The sequence below is a fragment of the Eumetopias jubatus genome, unplaced genomic scaffold (assembly GCF_037043125.1).
Source record: "Eumetopias jubatus isolate StellerSeaLion01/CBP00866 unplaced genomic scaffold, mEumJub1_p1.0 scaffold_11, whole genome shotgun sequence".
NCBI classification, from domain to species: domain Eukaryota; kingdom Metazoa; phylum Chordata; class Mammalia; order Carnivora; family Otariidae; genus Eumetopias; species Eumetopias jubatus.
In genome coordinates, this window is record NW_028274817.1 from 115,310,575 (window position 1) to 115,333,557 (window position 22,983).

General features: G+C 44.0%; 2 protein-coding genes across 6 annotated transcripts in view; one reads left to right on the top strand and one right to left on the bottom strand.

The window, feature by feature from the left end:
- The window catches only part of ACE2 (angiotensin converting enzyme 2), a 38,623-nt gene extending 31,870 nt beyond the window's left edge, over positions 1 to 6,753 (top strand). Inside the window, exons 15-18 of the mRNA XM_028115021.2 lie at positions 1,216 to 1,316; positions 2,634 to 2,750; positions 4,585 to 4,779; positions 6,569 to 6,753. Of these exons, the coding sequence (XP_027970822.1) occupies positions 1,216 to 1,316; positions 2,634 to 2,750; positions 4,585 to 4,779; positions 6,569 to 6,680 (525 nt within the window). The 3' untranslated portion in view covers positions 6,681 to 6,753. The remainder of the gene's footprint in view (positions 1 to 1,215; positions 1,317 to 2,633; positions 2,751 to 4,584; positions 4,780 to 6,568) is intronic.
- Positions 6,754 to 10,019: 3,266 nt separating this feature from the next.
- The window catches only part of BMX (BMX non-receptor tyrosine kinase), a 49,664-nt gene continuing 36,700 nt past the window's right edge, over positions 10,020 to 22,983 (bottom strand). For all 5 annotated transcript variants that reach the window (XM_028115077.2, XM_028115073.2, XM_028115076.2 and 2 more), the window contains 5 exons: positions 20,256 to 20,472; positions 19,334 to 19,398; positions 15,703 to 15,821; positions 12,672 to 12,829; positions 10,020 to 10,480 (listed from right to left, as the gene is read on the bottom strand). In XM_028115077.2, coding sequence (XP_027970878.1) covers positions 10,406 to 10,480; positions 12,672 to 12,829; positions 15,703 to 15,821; positions 19,334 to 19,398; positions 20,256 to 20,472 — 634 coding nt within the window. In that variant the 3' untranslated portion in view covers positions 10,020 to 10,405. The remainder of the gene's footprint in view (positions 10,481 to 12,671; positions 12,830 to 15,702; positions 15,822 to 19,333; positions 19,399 to 20,255; positions 20,473 to 22,983) is intronic.

Sequence of the window (22,983 nt, forward strand, 5' to 3'; positions counted from 1 at the left end):
GCAGAGTAGCAGCTGCTTTGCTGGGGCCGGCCACCTGCTTCAGCAACCCCCCACCCCCCCACCCCCACCCCCCCACCCCCCGCGCATCCCGGCCAGAATCTACGCCCAGGTCAAGCTGTTGTATGGCAAAGTCCACCCGGATCTTTGGCATGGTTTTGCGAACTCAACCTTTACTTTTATTTTATTTTATTTTACTATGTTATGTTAATCACCATACATTACATCATTAGTTTTTGATGTAGTGTTCCATGATTCATTGTTCGCCTTACTTTTTTTTTTTTAATATGGAAATAGTAACCGGAACATTCACAGTAGTGATATTAATAACATTATTAGTACTCTTAAAGCAGCTTTTTTTTTTTTTTTTGCCAAACCTGAGTGGTATCAAGCTGAGGTTAATGTAACCAATCTTCTGTGAAACCTTGTCATTGTTTTTTCTAAAAGGGAAAGGAGAGAGGCAAAATTTGTGCCATTCATTGATTTCTACTGCCAGCTACTGGAGGAAAGAGTGAATGCTTTTTTACTCTTTTAGCAAATGTTCAGACTATGCAAATACGCCAGCTGTTTGTTTAGCACCGAAAAACAAGAACAAATTACCTTGTCGACAAACAGTTATTTTTTCCTTCGAACCTCAAGTTTCTTTTTCTTGTATACTTGTACATATCTGAGAACTTACTGTATACACAGTAAAAGCTCTGCATCTTTGCCTACGGTACATGGACTTTTTTTTTAAGTTATTTTTTTCTTTCCACTATAATTAACATACAGTGTTATATTCGTCTCAGGTGTACAATACATGGACATTTTACCTAAAACCCACGACCCGCACGGCTCCCATCCATAAAGCTGTCCTCAGGATGTTTATTTAGGCTCCTCCCAAACCGAAAAGGATCCATGAACAGGGTCCTTAAGGCACAGGTGCCTGAGAGCATTAGTGCCCCCTGAGAGCTTGTTACACATGCAAACCCTCCGGTCCCATGCCAGACCTTCTGAATTAAAAACTCAGGCGGGTAGGGCCCACTCTTCAGTGGTTTAACCAGCCCTCCGGGGGATGCTAGTGCCCATACAAGTTGGAGGTCACTGACCTAATGAATAGCAAGATTCTCCAGAGTATTAGAAAATGTAAAAAAAAAAAAAAAAAATGCTTCTGGAATATCAGGTTTTGAATGTATCCCATGATCCCTACTGAGCAGTGTTTTCCTTTTGAATTTGCAGTACGAATGGAATGACAATGAGATGTACTTGTTCCGCTCCTCTATTGCATATGCCATGAGAGAGTATTTTTCAAAAGTGAAAAACCAGATGATCCCTTTTGTGTGAGTTACTCTAAACAGTATTTCTCTTTCTCTTGGGTCTGAAAAGATATTGTCCTTAAACTTTTATGCAAGTAAAATTAAGAAAAACCTCCTAATGACTCTGGAACTACTCTGATATCCTGGAATTGGGGCCATTCTCTTTAGGGAGGACTGTGACTTACGTGACTTACGGATTGCAAGAGCACTGTTCTCTTTCCTCCTCTCCTCCCTTCTCCTCTCCCTCCTCTATTCCTCTCCCTTTCCCTCCACCAAATGCTTCCTCTACCCTCAGCACTGAAAGGAAAAGACAGACATCTCTGCCTTCACCGAACTTGCCTTTAATGTGTATTTCATGTGTGGATTACAATCAGCAAAATATGTTAAGTGAAATATACTAGAATGAGATGGTGACAAGTTCAAGGGAGAAAAATACCACAGATAGGGGGCTAGGGAGTGCTGTGTCTAGAGTTCAGCTCGAACTGCAATGGTCAGAAAAGGCCTCATGAATCCTTGAGCAAACATCTGAAGCAAGGAGAGCACCAGCAAAGCAGACAGGGGGAAGGCAGGTAGCAGTTGGAAAGATTCTGAGGAACGAAGATCCTCCACTTGTTGAAGGAACAGCAAGGAGGCCAGTGGGGCTGGAGCAGTGAGCTCATAGAAGACAAATAGGAGGTGTGGTGTGGTCAGGGCGGTAGTGGGGCATGGGGGAGCGAGGGGGAGAAGAATGTTCTCCTGGGCCTCGCAAACCATTCCAAGGACGTCGGCTTTCTTCTGAGTGAGAAGGGCGGGGAGCCACAGGATCTGCCTTAGGTTTTGTCCGGATCCCTGTGGCAGCTGGGAGAGGCCAGTCTTGTCACCTTGTTAGTAAAGCCCACTCCTTCTCCCCCGGCTGTGGGGGTAACGTGACGGGTTTTGCAGCGTGTGACTGGGGTGGAGGAACGCACCACCTCTGTCCGTGGTACTGAGCCATCACCGCCCGCCACGGTGTTCGTCACAATCCTGGGGCACCCGTGGTTCCTCGCTGGTTCTTCGGCTGCCTTCAGTTCGAAATTTTTCTATCATTGAAAGAAAATGGGGTTCATCTAGGGGGCAGAACGGAAAGCACCAAGAGTGTGTTATTCCAACTTGCGTCCTTGAGTTCATGTCCTTTGGGAAGTGTCGAGGATGTGGGGACAATCACATCCTTCCGTTGTTCGCCCTATCCCATGTCTCTCGCCTTCACCCTGTGACTCCTCCCCCCCCCGGCCCTACCCCCTTTTCATTGGCAGGGGGAGCCCCCATTCTCTTTGCTGTGTCGTCCGTGCCACAAGGGAAGATGTTTCCTTTGTTTCTCTGCAGGGAGGATAACGTGTGGGTGAACAATTTGAAACCCAGAATCTCCTTCACCTTCTTTGTCACTTCACCTGGAAATATGTCTGACATCATTCCGAGAGCTGACGTGGAAGAGGCCATCAGGTGATTTTACTTTCAAACAAGCTGTCTAAGGGGGAGGGAGGCTGACGAATGCAACCACGACAAGGGCTTTTGGTTTAGTGTGCTCTGTGTGCCGGGCACTGTTCTGAGTCCTTTTTCAGCTTAAAGACTGGGATTTTAATTCCAGAAGGATCTCTCTTGCTTGGGCTCCTCTGTACACAGGCCCTTAAACAGTATTGGAGTGTAAGTGGATTTGGGAGGCGATCTCCAGGAGCTCTGAGAAAGAAAAGTGCGCAGGGGCAGAGGATGGAAGGAAGATCATAAATGACATGTTATCGAGCCAGGGACCGCGGTGGGCAACTAGAGCTCCATGGTGCCGGGAATTCCGGGACACTGAGCAGTCATGCACCTGAACTGTCCCATCTGCGCTGGGGTATTTATCCACCACCTCCCACCAGCCATTGTTGCAAAGTGCTGGCCAATGCCATGGCTTCCCCGGCAGTTCTGGCTTGCAGGCCGGGCAGCCCCTTGTGGCCTGAGAAAGCTCTCAGGCAAAGGCAGCACGTACTGGCTGAAGAAGGTCTGGCCTGCACGCGTGCAGAATGGTAAATGAAGAAGGGACATGGACACGAATTGCCAGCATTTGTTGTAGGGACTCGGATGAAGGAATCATTTCAGTAATCAGAGTCAGGAACGAGGTGGGCAAGAAGAGGATTCCTTAGCCGTCACTTGGCCTCCGCACTAGGAGAGGGACTTACTGTGGGCAGTGAGCATCTAGAAGGAACGATTGGCCCAAGGTGCTTCGTCCGTTTCCCCAAACAGCAAGGAAGAACAGATCCGATGACACTTAAAAAAAAGGCTTAAGATACCTGCTGCTATGGGGGAGCCCGCTAGGTGGCTCTCTTGAGCTGCTGTTCATCTCTGGAAGCACATCCAAGACCTGCCGGGCACAGTGGGCCTGGAAAATCTGGCTTAGTTGGGGTGTACCACCCACCCACATCCAGAGACATCACCATCGGCCTCCAAATGACTTGTTTCTGTCCTGGGGAAAAGTGCCAGCTGAGATCATCATTAAAGAGCCCAGCCGTCCTTGTGAGCTGCGGGGGATCTCAAATCTCCCGTTTCCAGAAGGACCGGAGACACATTCAGGCTGAGGTTACATGGGCTAATTCTGCTCCGACAGATCTCCCTCTCTCCTTTTGACCTCCTGACCTGTACTGCACCCAAGGGTAGGAGGATGGGCTGCCAGACTCTTGGGCTTTCAATTCAGAATATTCTCAATTTCCCCAGTTTTGGTTTTTAAAAATCACCTCCGTCCTTTTTTGCTCTCTGAAGTTTAGCCATATCCCATCCCCAGTGCTGGAGAAATTGGTGAAGGCCCCTCTCCTGCATTCTTCCCCTGCCTCCAAAGGTCAATCCCTTTTATTTGGAAACTACAACCGTCAAGACTGGGGTGTAGGACCCGGTTGATGTGTAGAAGAGATGGACCCAGTTGTCCTTTTCTGTTATCTGATATAAAGTCATTGTACACCTACTCTGACAGAAGAGAAATTCTTGCCAAGCACGCTGACTTTGCCTTTACAACACAGCAGTCACGGACGAACAAACACCAGCCAGTTGCACGTTTCCACACTTGCAACCCAATTTTCCAAGGAAGCCGTTGCCAGACCTAATCTAGGCTACAAGGTATGAAAGGTGCCTAATTGTCAGATCTCGTACCGTTCATGGGACCTGGCTATCGCCAGTGATTTCATCGCGATTTGAGGTGTACAGTCTTAGGCTAAGGCTTATCAAATCCTTTCAGGAGCAATGAGGTAAGAAGTAAATAATTACACACAATTCTGTTTTGCCTAAGTGTTTTTGCTTTTGGGAATAGGATGTCCCGGGGCCGTATCAATGATGCTTTCCGCCTGGATGACAATAGCCTGGAGTTTCTGGGGATTCAGCCAACACTGGAACCCCCTTACCAGCCACCTGTCACCATATGGCTGATTGTTTTTGGGGTCGTGATGGCAGTGGTGGTGGTTGGCATCGTCCTGCTCATCTTCTCCGGGATCAGAAGTCGAAGGAAGTAAGTGACCCTTCCTAGACTTACGTTATCTTAAAACAGAAAGGTTTAGGGAAAACTAGCTGGAAAATTTGCAGCAAGTGGTAGGTTGTATAAGCCAATTACTTTTTTGGACAACTTTGCACCTAAATATTCTGATGCATCCCCTAGAAATTTCCCAGATTTCGTCAGCACTTTGCCTTCGTAGCTGGCGTGCAATGTTCAGCCTGCGCTTTCGAGCGAGCCTGCGGAACCTCCATCCTGGCCACACTGTCCGTTCCCTACTGCCGGGAGGTCCCACAAACTCGGGGAGGGGGGGGCAGGCAGGCTCAGGGGGTTATCCGCACTCCTAGTCTTCCTTGGTCTAGAAATGACCCCGGAGACTGGCTCAGTGATGGTTGGCACTGTAAAACCGTTCTAGCGTGAGCTCTGCGATTCGCCTCAAACTGCCACCCTTCCATCATCTTCCTTCCCCCTCAGGTGGCCATGCTCCCTGTCATCCCCGTGGCTCAGGGGCCACAGTACCCTCTCATGTGTCCTTGAATGGAAGATCCAAGTCCAGTGAGGATTTAAATCGCCAGAGACCTGATTTATAATCTTGCTCTGCCACTAGATGGTTTTTCTGACCTTGAGAAATCACTGGGTTTCACTGGGCTTATGTAATTAAGGTTAATAATATTTTATAGCACCTACCAAAACTCTGTGCACACTGCAGATTGCCTAAACGTGTTCACGATGGAATTTTGACATGCCCTGGTCTATTTTGCTCAGTTCTTCACTGTGGAGATTTTTAGTTCCCTAAAATAGTTTCAGTTAAGAAAATTAGGCCTTGAATAGAATACATTCACATGGTTAGAATTTTTAAAACTCGAAAGGATACCCAGAATCTTCTTGCCACCCTTTGCCTCCAAGTTCCCTTTCCAAAGCCAACAACAATTATCAGTTTCTCAGAGACCTGTCCGTGGTCGGAGGGTCTGCGTTTTTAGTAAGGCCATCCCCCAGGTGATTTGTATGCACATGATGGTTTGAGAGGCATTCTTACTTTGCACATGAGCTACTTGGGGAACCTCCTTCATGCCACATGCTGTGTTAATAGAAGGTATACAGAATAATCGGACTGGCTACCCTGCTCAGTACTTTGACGCATTAACAGTCTCAGCAAACATATGATGTCAATATGTAATTATCTAATTATCTTCACGTACATATCAAGCTGAGATTCGGAGAGACCAAGTCACTCTCTCAAACTGACACGGCTTGTCTGTAACAGATTGGGATCCACAGCCGGTCTGCAAACCTGGTGGTTGTGTGACAGAGCTGGTCCTGCTCTGGTCTGGACACTCGGGAAGCTGATCATTTAGTAGGGAAGCTCTTTAAAAAAGGAGGCACTTGGCTAAATGACCACTTCGTTTCTAAGTGACGACTTGGTTTCTATAAAGAATAATCCCGGCTACTATTTGTGGAGGCTTGAGCGCCAGGTACCGTGAGCGCTCTGCCAGCACCATCTCCTGGACTTGGCAGAACCACCATCGTTTTCCAAATAGGCAAACTGAGGAACAGAGGTGCGCTCTCTCTGACCCTGGAGCACATGCCCTAAGCAGCCTCCCACGCTCTGCCAGCCTTCCCGCCATCCAATCATGGGGCAAAAGGAGGGAATCTCATGCTCTCTAGGGGTTCCCAGTCCATCGGGAGGGGATGGATTCGCCAACGAGCGATTTGATGCTGAGGTGTCAGAAGCCTGGGCCAGTGGGGTCCAAGGGAGGCCGGGTCCTTCGGCAGCACTATACCAAGGTGACTTTGCTTTATTTAACAGGAACGATCAAGCCACAAGTGAAGAAAATCCTTATGCCTCCGTGAACTTGAGTAAAGGAGAAAATAATCCAGGATTCCAAAATGTTGATGATGTTCAGACTTCTTCATTTTAGGAAAACCTGTTTGATTTCCTCTTGAGGTGATTTTATTGCATGCAAATGTTAATTTATGGTACAGACAATAGGAGATTATAAAGCTGTCATTAGATATCAAAACTGTGGCTCTGGTCAGGAAAAGTTATCCCAAGAAGACATGCCTGAGGAGAGGGCATCTTCACTGGCTTTCAGTATTTATTTCTGCCTCGAGATTTCACTTCTGTTCATGTTTGAGAGTAATAGAGAAAAATGTGTCTTTGGCCTCACCGGCCGTTTGGGGGTAATGGAAGTGGGAATGTCTGTTGCCTGGCTGGCGTGGGAAGAGAAAAGAGGGAGATATGGTGGGAGCAAGTGGGGCCTTCTATGTTCACTTCACTTAAAGTCAAGTGTAAAGGATGGCACGCTCTTTCACATTAAGTTAATCTAAGTACTATAGTGATTTGCCCACAGCGGTGAGTGGATTGGATCATGCCTTCTTCGGCATGACAGGTCTCAGGAAGAGAGAAGAATCCAGAGAGCTGTTCACAGATGTTGCCTTTTCACTTCCATCTGTGCTTGATGATCATCTCCCCGACAACGTAAGACCAGCCCCAGGGGCCTCCTGGACACCACCCCCCCCCCGTCCCCCCAGAGCACACCTGATGGAAACTCACTTCTCTTGTTCTCTGTGGAGTGACTAGAAACCGCAACTGAATGTCCTCCCCGGAAGTGGGTACCCAGTCTCTTAAATCTTGCATTCACCCACAATGCCTGAGTAGTGCTGAGCACAAAGCAGACAGTCAATAAATACTGATACTAGATTCACCCTCCTGAGGTCTCACGTGTACTTACATGCTGGGGCTTCCGGGGATTCTGTCTGCTTGTCACTTCCACGGACAAAGTTGCCATCTGAATGCCTGGGACACTTGACCTCTCAAATGTCTTGGAATGTGTCCCAATTTCTTAAATTGCCTTAGTGTACAAAGTGGCTCTAGGATCAGTCTAAAGAGGGGTGTGTAAGATTGTTGACACTGTCAGGTTAGGAACCAAGCCTAACACTCCTCAGGAAAATAGACCTCAGAATCCAGCCCGCTTCTGAGCACAGCATCCACTACATACCTGAAGACGGATTCAAAATGATGAAAACATCCCAACTTAACCCTGCAACTCACTCTCTTTGGTGACCAGCATAATGTTAGAGTAACTCTGTACTTAATAGTCTATGGAGAGGGGCGCCTGGGTGGCTCGGTCGGTTAAACATCCGACTCTTGGTTTTGGCTCAGGTCATGATCTCAGGGTTGTGGGATCGAGCCCCACATCAGGCTCCACGCTCAGTGGGGAGTCTGAGATTCTCTGTCCCTCTCCCCTGCCCCTCCCTCCCTCTCTCACTCTCTCACATGCGCGCTCTCTCTAAAATAAATAAATCTTTTTTAAAAATAAAATAAATTCTATGGAGATAATGGTCATGGTGAATCAGTTAGCCAAGTCAGGGGAGGATGACCTTTTCTTCACTTCCAAGAGCATGTAGGCAGTCCCCTGGCTTAAAACAATAGTAGTAAATGCTAGATATCACTGCTAAACATGGTTAAACAGCGTTTTCAAAACTATGCATGTTTTACGTGGTATGAGTATTGTTCCTTTCCTTGGCTCCTCCTAGCATCGCTGGGCTGCTTTTCTTATAAACCTCTACTGGTATCTTAAAATCTTACTTGACTTGATGTCGGGAGCCAGGCTTCTAAGCACTGCTTCGGTTCTTTTCATAGCAGACGATTCTGTACTGTTTGAATTTTTGCAATAAGTGTATATTACTTTTGTTACAAAGAGGATCGTTTTTAAAAAACCAAATACAAAGAAATAAGGAGAAGAAAGGAAAGCAAACTTCACGAGGGCCTGTTGAGGAGAAGAGGAGTTGAGTTACTGGTTCCTTCTTTTCCCTTGGGTAGGAAAGAACCCTGTCAGACAGTACTTGCTCAAGAAATGTTCGCTGAGTGTTATTCATGCCCTAGTGGTTATTTTAAAGTTCCATTTCATTGTAAGTTGAGATTTGTGCACCTCTGTAAAAAAAAAAATAGAAAACTATCAAAAGTCCATTCTTCTGAAAATACAGGAATCTGCATGTGTGTGTTAAGAAACAACCAAGAGAGATCATTGGAAATAGCTGGGACGTGATGGAGTCAGGGGGATGAGACAGAACATGAGGGTCTCTTAAGGGAGATGGTTAACTTCCATCCAGAGATGAGGAGCAGCACTTAGTGTCTTTTCAGTATAATTGTGCCTCCAGTGGCCCTTCTCTCTCCCTCCTTGACGTTACAGAAAAGACTGTGAAGCGCTTCAGAAGACATGAAAGCCCAGGGGCTCAGCAGTGGCCCGTGAAGGAGAGGAGTCCCGGGAATAGTTTAAAAGCAGAAGTACCTCTTAGTAATCACCAGGAGAAACTGAAATAATACTTCTGCACCTTTGTGTCAAGATAGAAGACTGAAATAGAAATGTCAGTCACCAAACTAGCCAGACGCCCCAGAGCCCCAGACTCAAGGATTGAAAATGATTAGAAGGCAGGGCGCCTGGGTGGCTCAGATGGTTAAGCGTCTGCCTTCGGCTCAGGTCGTGATCCCAGGGTCCTGGGATCGAGCCCCACATCGGGCTCCCTGCTCGGCGGGGAGCCTGCTCCTCCCTCTGCCTCTCTCTCTCTCTCTCTCTCTCTCTCATGAATAAATAAATAAAATCTTTATTAAAAAAAAGAAAATGATTAGAAGGCAGCAATCAATTCTAGAAATAAGACTGTGGTTACACCATATCCAAACTGATAAGGATTAAGGTTAAAAAAAGGCATCAAGTTTACCTTAGCATCTTTAAGAATTTGCTCTATGTGGAAATACATTTAATATCTTCTTGAATGATATTATTTAACTGTAGTTTTATATTTGCACGGCATACATATATGACCCAAAGAGTCTTTGTTCTAATCTGGAAGTCAAATGAGAGTTGAGGCATTTAGATTGAATTACGGACCACCTAATGCTGCCCCACTATATAAGGAGGTCCTCTAGGGCAGGGGTGACTGCGAGGAACATCTGGAAACTTAATTCCTTAGGAATCTCTGTGTGTGTTTAAGGATTTTATTTGTTTATTTGAGAGAGAGAGGAAAAAAAATGAGCAGGGTGGTGGAGTCAAGGGAGAGGGAGAAGCAGGGAGCCCGACGCAGGACTCGATCCCAGGACCCGGAGATCATGACCTGAGTCGAAGGCAGATGCTTAACCTACTGAGCCACCCAGGCGCCCCAGGAGTATATTTTAATGAACTCTCCTTTTGATTTGCATACATGCTAAAGTTTGACAGCATTGAAACATGAAGGCCAATGTCCACATTTTGGTACTTGTTAATAGCATATTTAATTATCAGGATAGTGACAATATAAGGAAAAGAACAAATACCCAACAAAGAATTTTTTAGTTCGATGCAATCTTTACAAATGGTACACCCTCTGTCTACCACAATCAGAAAATGTGCTTCTGCTATAGGCTGGGAAGTGTAATAATATTAAGAGCAGCATACACAGAATTACTAATTTGACCTAAATTTCAAGGAAATCTTTTGTTTCTTACCTTGTTCAATTTCGAGATAATACAACAGGCGAACAGCACACAGAATGCTATTAAGAAGAACTAGCTAAATTACATTGTCTGCGTCTTGCTACTTTCCTTAAAAGGAATGAAGATGTTGGCCAGCATTTACATTCGTTCTCATCAGATCTCCTAATTTCTTTTTCACGGTTTGTCTTTTTCCCGAAGTGGTTCAATGGAAGCTAGGAGTTGCTGAAATGTGGGACGCTTTTCTGGAAGCTAAATAAAAGAAAAACCCAATGGCTTAGTTTATGAAAGTTAGGATTAAAAATAAAATATAGAAGATATGTATACCTCAATCCTAAAGCTAGTGACTGTTTAAGTGTGGAAACACTATGGACATTTCCACTAAAGACAAAACAACTAGAGCCCTAAGAACTGGAAAAGAAACAGTAAAAATACCTTTATTTGTGTAAGATATGGTTGTATGCCTGGAAAAAACAGAAGAATGAACGATAGAACCGACCCAAATGATAAGGAATTCGGCAGGAGAGCAGTATGCAAAACTAACATATAAAATCAATAGCCTTCAGGTACATGTACAAGAAATGACACCAAAATAAAATACAAACAAAAACGTACCTCCCACCCCAAAATGAGGACAGCTTTAAACACTGCTGAAAAATACAAATGTAGACTTGGGCACACAGAAAACCGTTGCTTGTTCTTGAAGAGGACAAATCAATATCACAAGGATGTCCAATTTCCCTAGTTAAAATATGAACTACAGTCTCCTCCAAAACATGAACAGCTTGTTTCAAGCTGAACAAATTGATTCTCTAGTTCATAGATTTTTAAAATACGCAGAAATAATGCCCAAAACGAATATAACACTGTAGGTTAGGTACGCTGGAGCTAAAATTTAAAAAATTTAAAAATTAAACTCGATTTATAAAAATGTATGTAAAAATAGCCAGGAAAGGTATAAAAAAAAAAGGTGAGCAATGAGGGAGTGCTAGCCTACCTAGGATTAACACATATTATAAAGTCTCTATAATTAGAACAATGCAGTGCTAGCACATGAATAGAGACCAGAGAACAGAAGAGGGAGTCCCCAAATAACACCAAATACATATGGAAATTTCCCATGTTAGATATTTCGGCACCATTAGATGGTATCTTGCCCCTGGGAATGACATGGTCTTCTGATGATGCTGCAGCAAGCAGGTAGTCAATTAGAAAACGAGATCTTTGGATCCATACTTCGTACCATATACGATAACAAACACAAACTAGATCAGAGATCTAAATATGAAAGAATGAAACCATAGAAGTACTAGAGGAGAGTCTGAGTGAATACTATCATAATCAGGGTCTGGGGAAACCTATCTAACTTTAACTCAGTTTCCAGAAGCAATAAAAGCAAATATTAATAGAGTCAATCATATTTAAAAAAATATTTTGCATGGCAAAAACCACCATAAATTAAGAGATAAGTGACAAACTGGGAGAAAATATTTACAACTATCACAGATAAAATACTAATCTCTTTCATTTATAAAGGGGACTTCAAAATCAAGGTGAGGGAAACAAAAAACTTGATAGAACAAAGGGAAAAGATATGCCATTTAACTCTCAGAAAGAGATACCAGTGCCCTTGAAAGTAAACCTGAATTGTAATGAAAGATGTACATGTAAAAGCTGCAGTAAAATGCCATTTCTCATCTATCAGATTGGCAGAAATCCAGGAGCTTGACAATGGTCTGTGTTGGTAAAATAGGCGCATTGATGGAGGGGCAACTCCTGCGGAGGGGATTTGTATGCTCCTTTTTTCATAAGAAAGATACGGAAACACACACACACACACACACACACACACACACGTACATTCTCACTTTTGTGCAAAGAAGTATGGGAAAGATAAATTGGAATCTAATGAAAATCGTGAATGTTCTTCTAAAAGTTGTGAAACAGAATATTTTAAAAGTGGGGGACCAAAATGTGCAAAACACTCACTATATGCAGAACCTTCAACTGGGGATTGTCTCTGTGCAGACCCATAGTGTTGTGATTAAGAGCAGGGACTCGGAGACTAGGCAGCCTACCTCTTACTAGCTGTGTGACCTTGGGCAAGTCACTTAACCTCTCTGGGTCCCTGTTTCTCTTAGTTTTGGTCATGCTAGTACCTACTTCATACAGTGTGTTGCCTGATGAATAAATGGGTTAATATTTGTGAAGTTCTTAGAACAGTGCTGGATGTAAGTTGTTTGTTAAACCATTAGCACCTACATTGTTGCTCTGTTGCTGGTTTTAAATTACAGACACTTGAGGGAAGGGGCTCGGGGCCATTGCACCCGCTGTGTAGCAGGTGTTTTCCCTCATAAATGACTCGCCCAGTGGTGTCCTAGGCAACTGCCATGGATGCACCTGACGCCCCTTCCAGCCCCTCCTCCCCCCGCGGTGCACTTGCCTCGTGCCAGCAGCTGTACATGATCTGGTAGATGGTGTCCGATGCCAGTTGGGGCCGGTAGAGTCTGTGGCCCTGGGAGACCTTCACAACCACCTGGGAGTTGTCATACAAGTCATACGGCTGCTTCCCTAGGCTGAACACTTCCCACATCAGGATCCCTGCGCCACACGAAGGGCGAATGGCAGACAAAAGGGAAAGAGAGCCCATGTCAGAAGGTACAGAGTTTGTTGAACAAGCCTCACGCACCAGATCAGGAAGGCTGTGGGTCAGAGCGAGGGATCCCTGGGAAATGAGTCCTAGCAAAAGGACAGGGTATAGACGGTGGGACTGTACCATCACTTCTGGAGCCCAGGGTGCCCTTCTCCATGTTCCCGGAGACCCGGGTGCCTGTTCTGGTAAACGGGTCAATGGCAAAGGCAGCCGCAGCGGAAGCTACTCGGGGTCAAGATTCTTGGGCTGTTTCAAGAGAGGCGGCTGGGGCCTCGTCCACCCTCAGAGTCAACCCCCAGCTCCCACCCGGAGGAGTGATCGGCTGAAGTCCTCGCCCTTTCTTTCTCTCTGACTTGGCGGTTGTGTGCAACAATTTCAGTGCACCGTCAAATTGCCTTCCCGTGGAAATTTACAGATAAAATCATTGACAAAATTCCTCCGTTTTGCCTCGGTGGTTCCTAATATTTTGTGGGTCAGGTGTCCTTTTGAGAATCTGATAAAAACCATTGGCTGTCTCTCGGGAAAGTGAACGCACAGCATTTTTGTGTTCGGTTTCTGGATGTTCGCGGTGTCCTGAAGCCCATCCAAGGCCATTGCAGACTCCAGGTTTAAAAACCGGGTTCTGGTCATGGTGGTTGAGGGTGGCACTGGGGTCAGTTAGATGTGGCCTTTGAGGCTCGGTTCTGCCGCTTAGAGGCTGGGCAAGTTTCTCAGCCCTTCTCGGAGCAGGTTCCCTGTCTATAATAAGCCGATATTTGCACGTCAGAGAGTTGTTGTGAGCATGAACCAGGATAAGACATGCAGAGCACAAAAAGACCACCAGGACACTTTAAACGCTCTCTAAATGGTGGCCAGTGTGCTGTAGTCCTGACCAAGCCAGAGAATTTCAACAGTCAGCCAGCTTTGAAGCTTTGGCAAGCCAGAAATATGTAAGAAGGAAGAAAACTATTCCAGAACCGTAACTGAAGTACTAACTTCAAAATTTCTTTGACTCTTAGGGCTACAGATTTTATGTAAAATATTTACAATAAGGCACTATTACAAGTTGCTGGGGCTGTATTTTTTTTTTTTTTTTGTAACAACCTTCTAAAACAACCATCCAAAAGTTCTGTCTTTGGAAGGCTATCCACTTATCTCAAAAATAATATCATTGCTTCAAATACCTGTGGGGCTCCCTCTTTGAGAATTGCTTTCAGAGGCCCTGGTTCATTTTGAATATCCTCACTGGGGACAAATTACTTAAGAACGGATTTAGTTTTGGGAAATAGCCAGAAAATACCTGGAGCCAACTTCTAGTGCATAGGGTGAGTAATCAAGCTGGGCAATGCCATTTTGGGGTCAAAAACAAGCTGTAACTCTTGAGTAAGTAAGGATACTGATTTTTAAAAGCATCTTTCATAAGGCATATCAACACAAGGAGACTGAAACTAGTTTTGACAAGTTAATCAGCCCGAAAGGATATCAAGTATTCACCACAATGCTATCTTTGTGGTTTTTATTTTCTTTTTCTGGGTATGTTGGATTATTATTTTTTTAAGTGAACGATACTACTTTTCCAAAAGTAATAGTTATTTAAAAAAAACGTGTGTCGGGGCACCTGGGTAACTCAGTTGGTTAAGCGTCTGCCTTCAGCTCAGGTCATGATCCTGGGGTCCTGGGATCAAGCCCCGCTTCGGGCTCCCTGCTCCGCGGGGAGCCTGCTTCTCCCTCTCCCTCTGCCTGCCAATCCCCCTGCTTATGCACTCTCTCTCTGTCAAATAAGTGAATGAAATCTTAAAAAAAAAAATGTGTGTCATATAAAAAAAAGGTTAAATTTTCTTTTCTTCATGCAGTCTTTTGGATGTCATATAAAAAGTCAAATTATGCTTATGGACCAAGACAGACATGAAATAGGTCTCAGTTGCATTTAATATATCCATAACTTTGTGATAATTTGGATTATTTATCCTGGATCCATCTGACAGTGATTGTAAACAGGCCTGACATTCTTCATAGTGTAGAAAGATATCAGAAAATCTATCACATCTTAAAATCAAATCACAACTTAATTATTTCCGTTTTCTAATGACCTTTACTAAATTTCAGTATAGATCTTTAATAAAATAGGGGCCAGCAAACCTCTTCTGTGAAGGGTCACATAGTAAGTATTTTAAACGTTGTAGGTCATACAGCATCTGGCACCTGCCCCACTCTGCCGTTCCAATACTACATCTGACACAATACAGGAACGAATGGGCATGGCTTGCTCCAGTGAAAATTTATGTACAGAAACAGGCCACCAGACTTGGTCCTGAGCCAGGGTTTGCTGACCCTTGATCTAGCGATGAATTTTAATGAGGACCCTAGTTGAAATTAGTACGGGCTAAAGACAGCACTGAGTTGTGTTTGGGGTTTGCACCAGGCATACCCAGAGGGCTGGTCACTTCCAAAGGGAATGGTGGTCACGGCTGCTTTCACGCCGAAAGTCCATGACTATATCTCAAGCCCTTCAACGTTTTGGACTTCATGCAAACTCAGCTCTAGTTCTCAATGACTCCTTTAAAACTGTTAGCATTCTTCAGTGGAAGAGTTTTTATCTCCTATGGTTTGATACAAAGGAGCTAGCAGGATGCGGATTTTGTACAATACGAGGCAGACATCCTGATACTGGCCCGAGCATAGGTCACCATCATCTTCAATCTCTTGCTTATCTCAGGCCATGAAGGTCATTTCGCAAGTGCTCGGGGCTTTTGCTAAAAATGGATGTTGCTGCTCTTGTGGTTTCCTGTTGTGGAAGCGAGCTTACGAAATGGGGCTGGGGCCCGTGTGGCCACATTCTTACCGAACGCCCACACATCTGACTTGCTGCTGTACTTGAAGTAGTGAAACACCTCTGGGGCTGACCACTTGACCGGAAACTTGGTTCCTACCGAGCTGACATACTGGTCATCAAGAACATACCTGTGGGGGAAAAAACATCAACACAGACCTCAAGTCACTTGGCTGTGCAGCATGAGAAGCCCTCTGTGGCAGGTTGATTAAGGACACAGAGCCCTGCAGTCTCAGGGGAATGCCTCAGTTTTCTAGATCTTTTGCTCCTTTCAATGTGTAGCTTAGCCAAAGGCTGCTTATGACTTGCAAACCTTAAAAAATTATACCTAACTTTGCAAATACCAAAATCGGAATGCAAAACATTTGGGAAAATAGAAAAACACAAAAATGTCAAAATCAAATGACTCAGTCTCACCCTGAAGATAATTTGTAATTCTGCCATTCAAGATACAACTTTGCTTGTACTTTACAATCTTTTGTTCTACATATAATATGCACGAAATTGGGTTTCTGTCGTACTGAGGTTTGCTTTTTCCTTTAACGACACAGCAAGAACACTTTCCCCATGTGGTTACATTTTCTTCTGCGGCATCATGTTTAATGACTGAATAGCATTCCCTCTTGTGGATTAACATCATCTGGTTTCACCTTGTAAGTTGCTTCTAGTCTGCTGTTTACAAACAATGATGAATGACAATATCCTCTGGAGATACCGAGACCATCAAAATATATATTCAAGTATATGCACTATATAATAATGATAAAAATAGAAGCAACCTCAATGTCCACATGTTGAAGAACAATTAAATACGCTATAGCACATTGACACAGTAGAACAGTATGTGCCCATTATGAAACAAGATAGCTCTATATTTACCAAAATAAAAAAAATACCCATGGAAAATGGGTATGTGCAAAAGTAGGTATAGTGTACTGCCATTAAAAAAATTTTTAATTCCAGTATAGTTAACATACGGTGTTACATTAGTTTCAGGTGTACAATATAGTGATTTAACACTTCCATATATTACTCAGTGCTCCTCAAGGTAAGTGTACTCTTAATCCCCTTCAGCTGTTTCACCATTTTTGTGGGAACAAACAATAAATGTACATATTTGCATATATGATTGGGTATACTTAGAAATGAGGTATGAAAGGACATCTATGAAACGTGTTAGCAGTAGTTACTCCTAGTGCTGAGAATAAGGCAAAGGGGTGGGGGCAGATTCTACTTTATACGCTATTGCTATATTTCTTACAATAAGCATATATTATTTCTATAACTACTAGAGGGGGAACCCCATATGTTTGCCTAGAAAAAAAGCAAATAAATAATGACTCTTAAGAAAAAAGGAAAATGAGGGGCGCCTGGGTGGCTCAGTCAGTCAAGTGCCCGACTCTTGGTTTCAGCTCAGGTTGTGATCTTTATGGGAAAACCTTACACGCCAAAAATGTGTTAGAGATATTTACTGTAATTTAAAATGTCAGAAAAATCTGGTTTTGAAAATCATCCTTTGAAATATTAATATTAATATGCGAATAATATATTAACATTTAATATATGAATATGTTATGAATAGAATAGGAATATTAATAGCAATAATAAATTACACTTTCACAGGATTACATAAAATACCTTCCACACTGCCCTCCCTCAGACCCCCTCAGCTCCTCTAGACACCACGAGATACCCAGAAACTACCCTGGCACTGGGGCCTGTTCATGGCTTAAACCTTCCTTCAAATCATCGGGATCGAGTGAAGTCACAGGCTTCTTAATGGTGGCACCACAGGACTTCATGAGCAGCAGGGCCTGGGGCATGGCTCCAGGATTCCTTATTCAGAGCAAGACTTTGTGTCTCCCTTTTCCTAAGCTATAAAGAACCTGATGGTATATTCCCTGGATGCCGGCATAACAGCCGGTTTTCCCACCTGGAGAACAAGGTGGGGATCAGTCTCCCTGTCCCGGGAGCTCGTTCTCCCACATCAGGGAGCTACGCATCTGCCGTGTTGGCAGAGGGGCCTCGGTGTGTGCTGGTCGCAGCGATGGGAGACAGCACACAGCTCAAGGGACATCTTGACGATGTTGAGGTGTCCCAGAAGAGGAGCGCTTCCCAATACTGAATTTGGGAGAAGACTTAAAAAGCAGATCCTCCTGGGGCACCTGGCCGGCTCAGTTGGAGGAGCCTCCGAGTCCTGACCTTGGGGTAGTGAGTTTGAGCCTCACACTGGGTGTAGAGCTTACTAAAAAAAATACATACATAAACTTAAAAAAACTAGATCCTCCTATGGTGTTTTAGGGCTATGGATGCTGAATATACAGCTAGCCTTAGTCAACTCTTCAGACCTCTTTGAAACTACACTATTCCTCCTCCGAATTTTGTCAGTTTATGTTGAACTGACACAACTTTATAGCTGTATTTAGTCTCCGTGTCGACATCTACTTGCTCTCTGGATGAAGCTGATCATTTTGAGGGCAGGGACTATCCCATTCATATCAGTGTCTCCCCCAAGGCCTCGGTGTTATGTGGGTACTCAGTAAATGTCTGCTGAGGGCGCCTGGGTGGCTCAGTTGTTAAGCGTCTGCCTTTGGCTGGGGTCGTGACCCCAGGGTCCTGGGATCGAGCCCCGCGTCGGGCTCCCTGCTCCGCGGGAAGCCTGCTTCTCCCTCTCTCACTCCCCCTGCTTGTGTTCCTGCTCTCGCTGTCTCTCTCTCTCTCTGTCAAATAAATAAAAGCTTTAAAAAAAAAAAAAGTAAATGTTTGCTGAATGCAAAGGCCGACGTGTGCATCTTCGTTTCCCATGTAAAACCGTGAACGCTAGCTCTGAGGCTTACATGGTAGGAAGATTCAGAATAGAGAAAATTGAAGACTCTTTTAAACCGCTATCATAAAATAATTTCTCTAAATCATAAAGTGGTGATAGAATGCCAGCTAAGAGAATCTCAAAGTCTACTCTCACGCCTTAGTTGGTGATAAAGAAAATTTAATGATGTGACAACAAAAGCTTTCCTAGTGTTAATGCTATGCCTATTTGAATGAATATTAAGAGAGAAACAGAGCGAAAGGAGTCTTGAGTTAAGAAAATATATATAAAACATATTTATCCCAATAATCTGACTAGAACATGTTAAAGTGAATATTTATTTTTATTTAATATATAATTTATAATTATATAGTTTTTATGTATAAATTTTATATATAAATTTTGTATATAATTATACACCATCTATAATTATATATGATATATGTTATTGATATATATTTTAATATAATTATAGTTAGTTATAATTATACATAATTTATAATTATGTAATTTATTAATATTTAAATATAAATTATTAATATTATTCTTTCATGGAATTATAAGTTTAAAAAATATTTATTAGAGTTTTGAAAGAAGGAAAAGGGACTTTGGATAATTTCCGAAGAACAATCCCATCTTCCAGGTGAAGAAATGAGTCAAAACATGTTTCCTAGGTGGTCGGAAGTAGTACGGGGAGGGAATCCAGGTTTCGAACGCCCCAGTGCAGAGCACGTTCCCTATCGCCACAAGGCCTACAATTCTGCTGGCATGTAGATGTGAATGGAAGTCCCTCTTCCACAGCTTGCCCCTTGGGAGCTGGAGCTGGAGCTGGCTTACCTTGTCATTCCAAAGTCAGACACTTTCACGGAGAGATCACTGTCTACCAAGCAGTTCCGAGCCGCCTTTGGGGGAGAAACAAAATTACCAAGTAGTAAAAGTGGCCAAGAATCTCCCCACATGAGAATCCAAGATCTTCCTTCTCTCTGGGAGAGTACTCACAAAATCTAAGATCGCCTATCAAAACTGCAAATGTTGAGAAGTTGTCTTTTTTCCCTTTGCAATTCTCAAATTGTCAAAATGAAACTCTGCTCCCATCTGTATTTTTACCCAAGCATCCACCCTTGTCAAACAGCATGAAGGGTATTACACATTAAACACAGAACCTCAGCTCATCAGCAAGGAGGGAAAAGCTATTTCTAGGGGTTCCTTCTCCACCACCGGGGTGCCACGCGTTAACGGGCGCTTTGAAGGCATAAATGCTGGCCTAGCACGCACGGCATGTTTGCTGTTCGGCACAAGAAAATCTCTAAAGGTAAATAGCAGTGCATAGTAAGTAGAACGCTCCCCACTCCCAGCCTGAGCCAAAGATACACACAAATTTCATTTCCTTCTGGTTTTGTTTTTCTCAGTGCTGGTATTCATTGACTGCTTTAGCGCTAAGCCCTTCCGGGAGCAAAGGTCAGCCTGGGTTTCATGATTGTGACATGCACTAAAACGACCAAAGTCTTCCCTTTTTATCTGTTTTCCTCCATACCACAACCCAGCTGCATAAGTCGTGACGGCTTCTTCTTCTCTTTCTGTACCGCAAATATTTTATTTTGAAACTGTGGTTCTTAATACAAAAGTGTCATGTGCTTGGGCAAGTCACACGGGAGCAAAGCACAAGTGGAGACGCCCTCCTTGCCGGCCAAGGGCGCCAGCTCTGGAGGTGCGGGCTGTGGATCCCTTGCTTGCTTTGAGGGCCCGCGGCTTTGCTTACCAAGTCCCTGTGTATAAACTGATGGCTTTCCAAGAAGGCCATGCCTTCACACACATCATAGCACATTTCTAAGAGCTGGGAGGTTTCAAGTCCTTTTCCATGACTCTTCAGATAATTAAGCAAGCAGCCATTGGTGATATATTCAGTCACTATGTATATAGGGTATTTCTTCGAACACACTCCGTAGAATTTCACCAGCTTGGGATGGCTGAGTTTCCTGGAAAGCACAGATTTTCAAAGATTAGTACTAAACTTGCAAACTCCACTTTGCAGATGTCCTGAACATGAATCACTTCCCTTATTTTTGCTGGTGTTAATGTCCCCCCCTTCTACTTGAACAGAGGAAGAGCGGGAAAAGTTGTGGATTTTATTCTGGAGCATCAGCCTTTGAAGGCAAAAGAAAAAAAAAAAAGCTGCCTCCTAGTAAACACTGACAACCACAACAGCAACTGGGCAGTTGCCGGTGCCGGGTTCGCCTGTCCTACAGAGAATCAGTGAAGCAATGGACTGTTGTCTCATAAATCCTGTTTAGTCCCCTGGCATCTAGAGAACTTCCGTGACTGATTTGGAGGAGGCTACACACTAAGGGCAATCACTTCCATTTCACTTTCTCAGTTTTGAAGTCCAAACACTTCATTCTCAAAAAATAATTGTATCAGAATATGTAGGGTGCAGTAAAAATGAAAATAGTTGCCATGTTACGGAAATGAGATTACCCGTGATTTTTCTTTCTTTTTTAAAGAAATTCATTTTACATTATTGTTACATTATCTTTCTTTTTTTCTTTTTTTCTTGAGATTTATTTATTTTAGAGAGAGCAAGTAGGGGAGGGGCAGAGGGAGAAGGAGAGAGAGACTCTCAAGCAGACTCCCCATGCAGAGCCCTACATGGGGCTCGATGCCATGACCCCGAGATCATGACCTGAGCTGAAACCGTGAGTCCAACACTTGACTGACTGAGCCAGCCAGGTGCCCCAAGTTATCTTTCAATAATAAATTTAGAAAATAGTAACCACCTGACATAGCCCTTCTGGTAGGTCATGACAGATAGACGCTCTACTATCACGGTGTTCATCCACTTGTCCGTGTAATTGATCAATTTACAGGCTGATTCTTTAATGTTCTGATGTGTAAAGTAAATTTAAAGCCAACATGTCAATTTTAGAATTTTTTTTAAGGTTTTTATTTATTTATCGAGAGAGAGAGAGAATGGTAGAGAGAGAGCATGAGAGGGAAGAAGGTCAGAGGGAGAAGCGGACTCCCCGCCGAGCAGGGAGCCCGATGCGGGACTCGATCCCGGGACTCCAGGATCATGACCTGAGCTGAAGGCAATTGCTCAACCAACTGAGCCACCCAGGCGCCCTATTTTAGAATTTTTCAATGAGCATTTAGTAAATAGTTATTTTATATAGTTATAGTTAAATAGTCATAACCAATTAAATCATTATTTTCTTACTTCTTACTTTAGGGACATGCCTTATCAGGTTGCTCGAGGCCATGAGCTCGGTCATGCCTCTTTCAGCTATTTTAGAGAATGGCCTGGAACTCAGCATTGCTCCCTGCGGAGGGAAGGCTAGTGGTTGGACAAAGATCCCTCACCCAAAAAAAGCTGTTCCTTGAGTAAATTCAGTCACTGGCCAGGGGTTGCACCATGAGCCTATGGGAGTTTCTGCTAGATCTTTCTGTCCTGCAAAAGGAGGACATCACAGGTCTCCTCCCCAGTTTTATGACAGTATAATTGCCCAAGGCAGGACAGGCTACATAATTTGCAGGGGCTGGTATGAAATGAGAATGCAGGGATCCTTATTTGAGAATTAGTAAGAATTTCAACATGGTGGGGGCCTGGGTGGCTCAGTCGGTTGAGCGCGTGACTCGTGATTTTGGCTCAGGTCCTGAACTCAGGGTCATGAGATCAAGCCCTGTATCCGGCTCCACGCTCAGAAGGGAGTCTGATTGAGATTCTCTCTCCCTCTCCCTCTGTCCCTCCCCCCCACTCTCTCTCTCTCAAAATGAGTAAATAAGTCTTAAAAGAATTTCAAGCTGTGACATCACAGCAGTAAAGCAAGTGCAGAGCCCTCCTAAGTGTGGGGGCCCTCAAGAACGGGGCAGGTTGCTTGTCCGTGAAACCCGGCTTATGTTCACATGGTACCTCTGCTTCCAGACAGTTCTGCAATTGTGGTCAAAGCGATTTTTCGGACTCTCCTGGTACCTTTGGTCTTCACAGAAGAATGACTAAGGAAATGGACTGGAATGTCTGCCTGGGTTTGCATCTCGGCTCTGCAACTTTTACTAGCTTGCTGACCTTGGGCCCATTACTTAACATTTCTCTGCTTCAGTTTCCTAGAAAACACAGATAACAATGGCACATCCCTCCTAGGCTTCTTAGGAGGATTGAATGCATTAATATTTATAAAGTGCTCAGAGAGATGCCTGTAAGCACTAATAAGTGTTCAAAAAATTTTTTAAAGTGCCATTACTCTGCAGCAGGCTAGGATTTGTGATTTCAACGATCTTTGCTCAAAATCCTGCTCTGGCATTGTTTTTCATATCATGTTGATTAGCTCCCTAAAGGCAGGATGACCAGCTGTCCCGGTGTGCCTGGGACTGAGGGGTCCCTGGATCGCAGGACTTTCATTGCCAAGGCAGGAAAGTCTCAGGCAAACCTGGATGGTCGGTCACCTTTCAAAGTCTGATTCACCATGTTTATACGAAGAGGTAGGATCATTAAA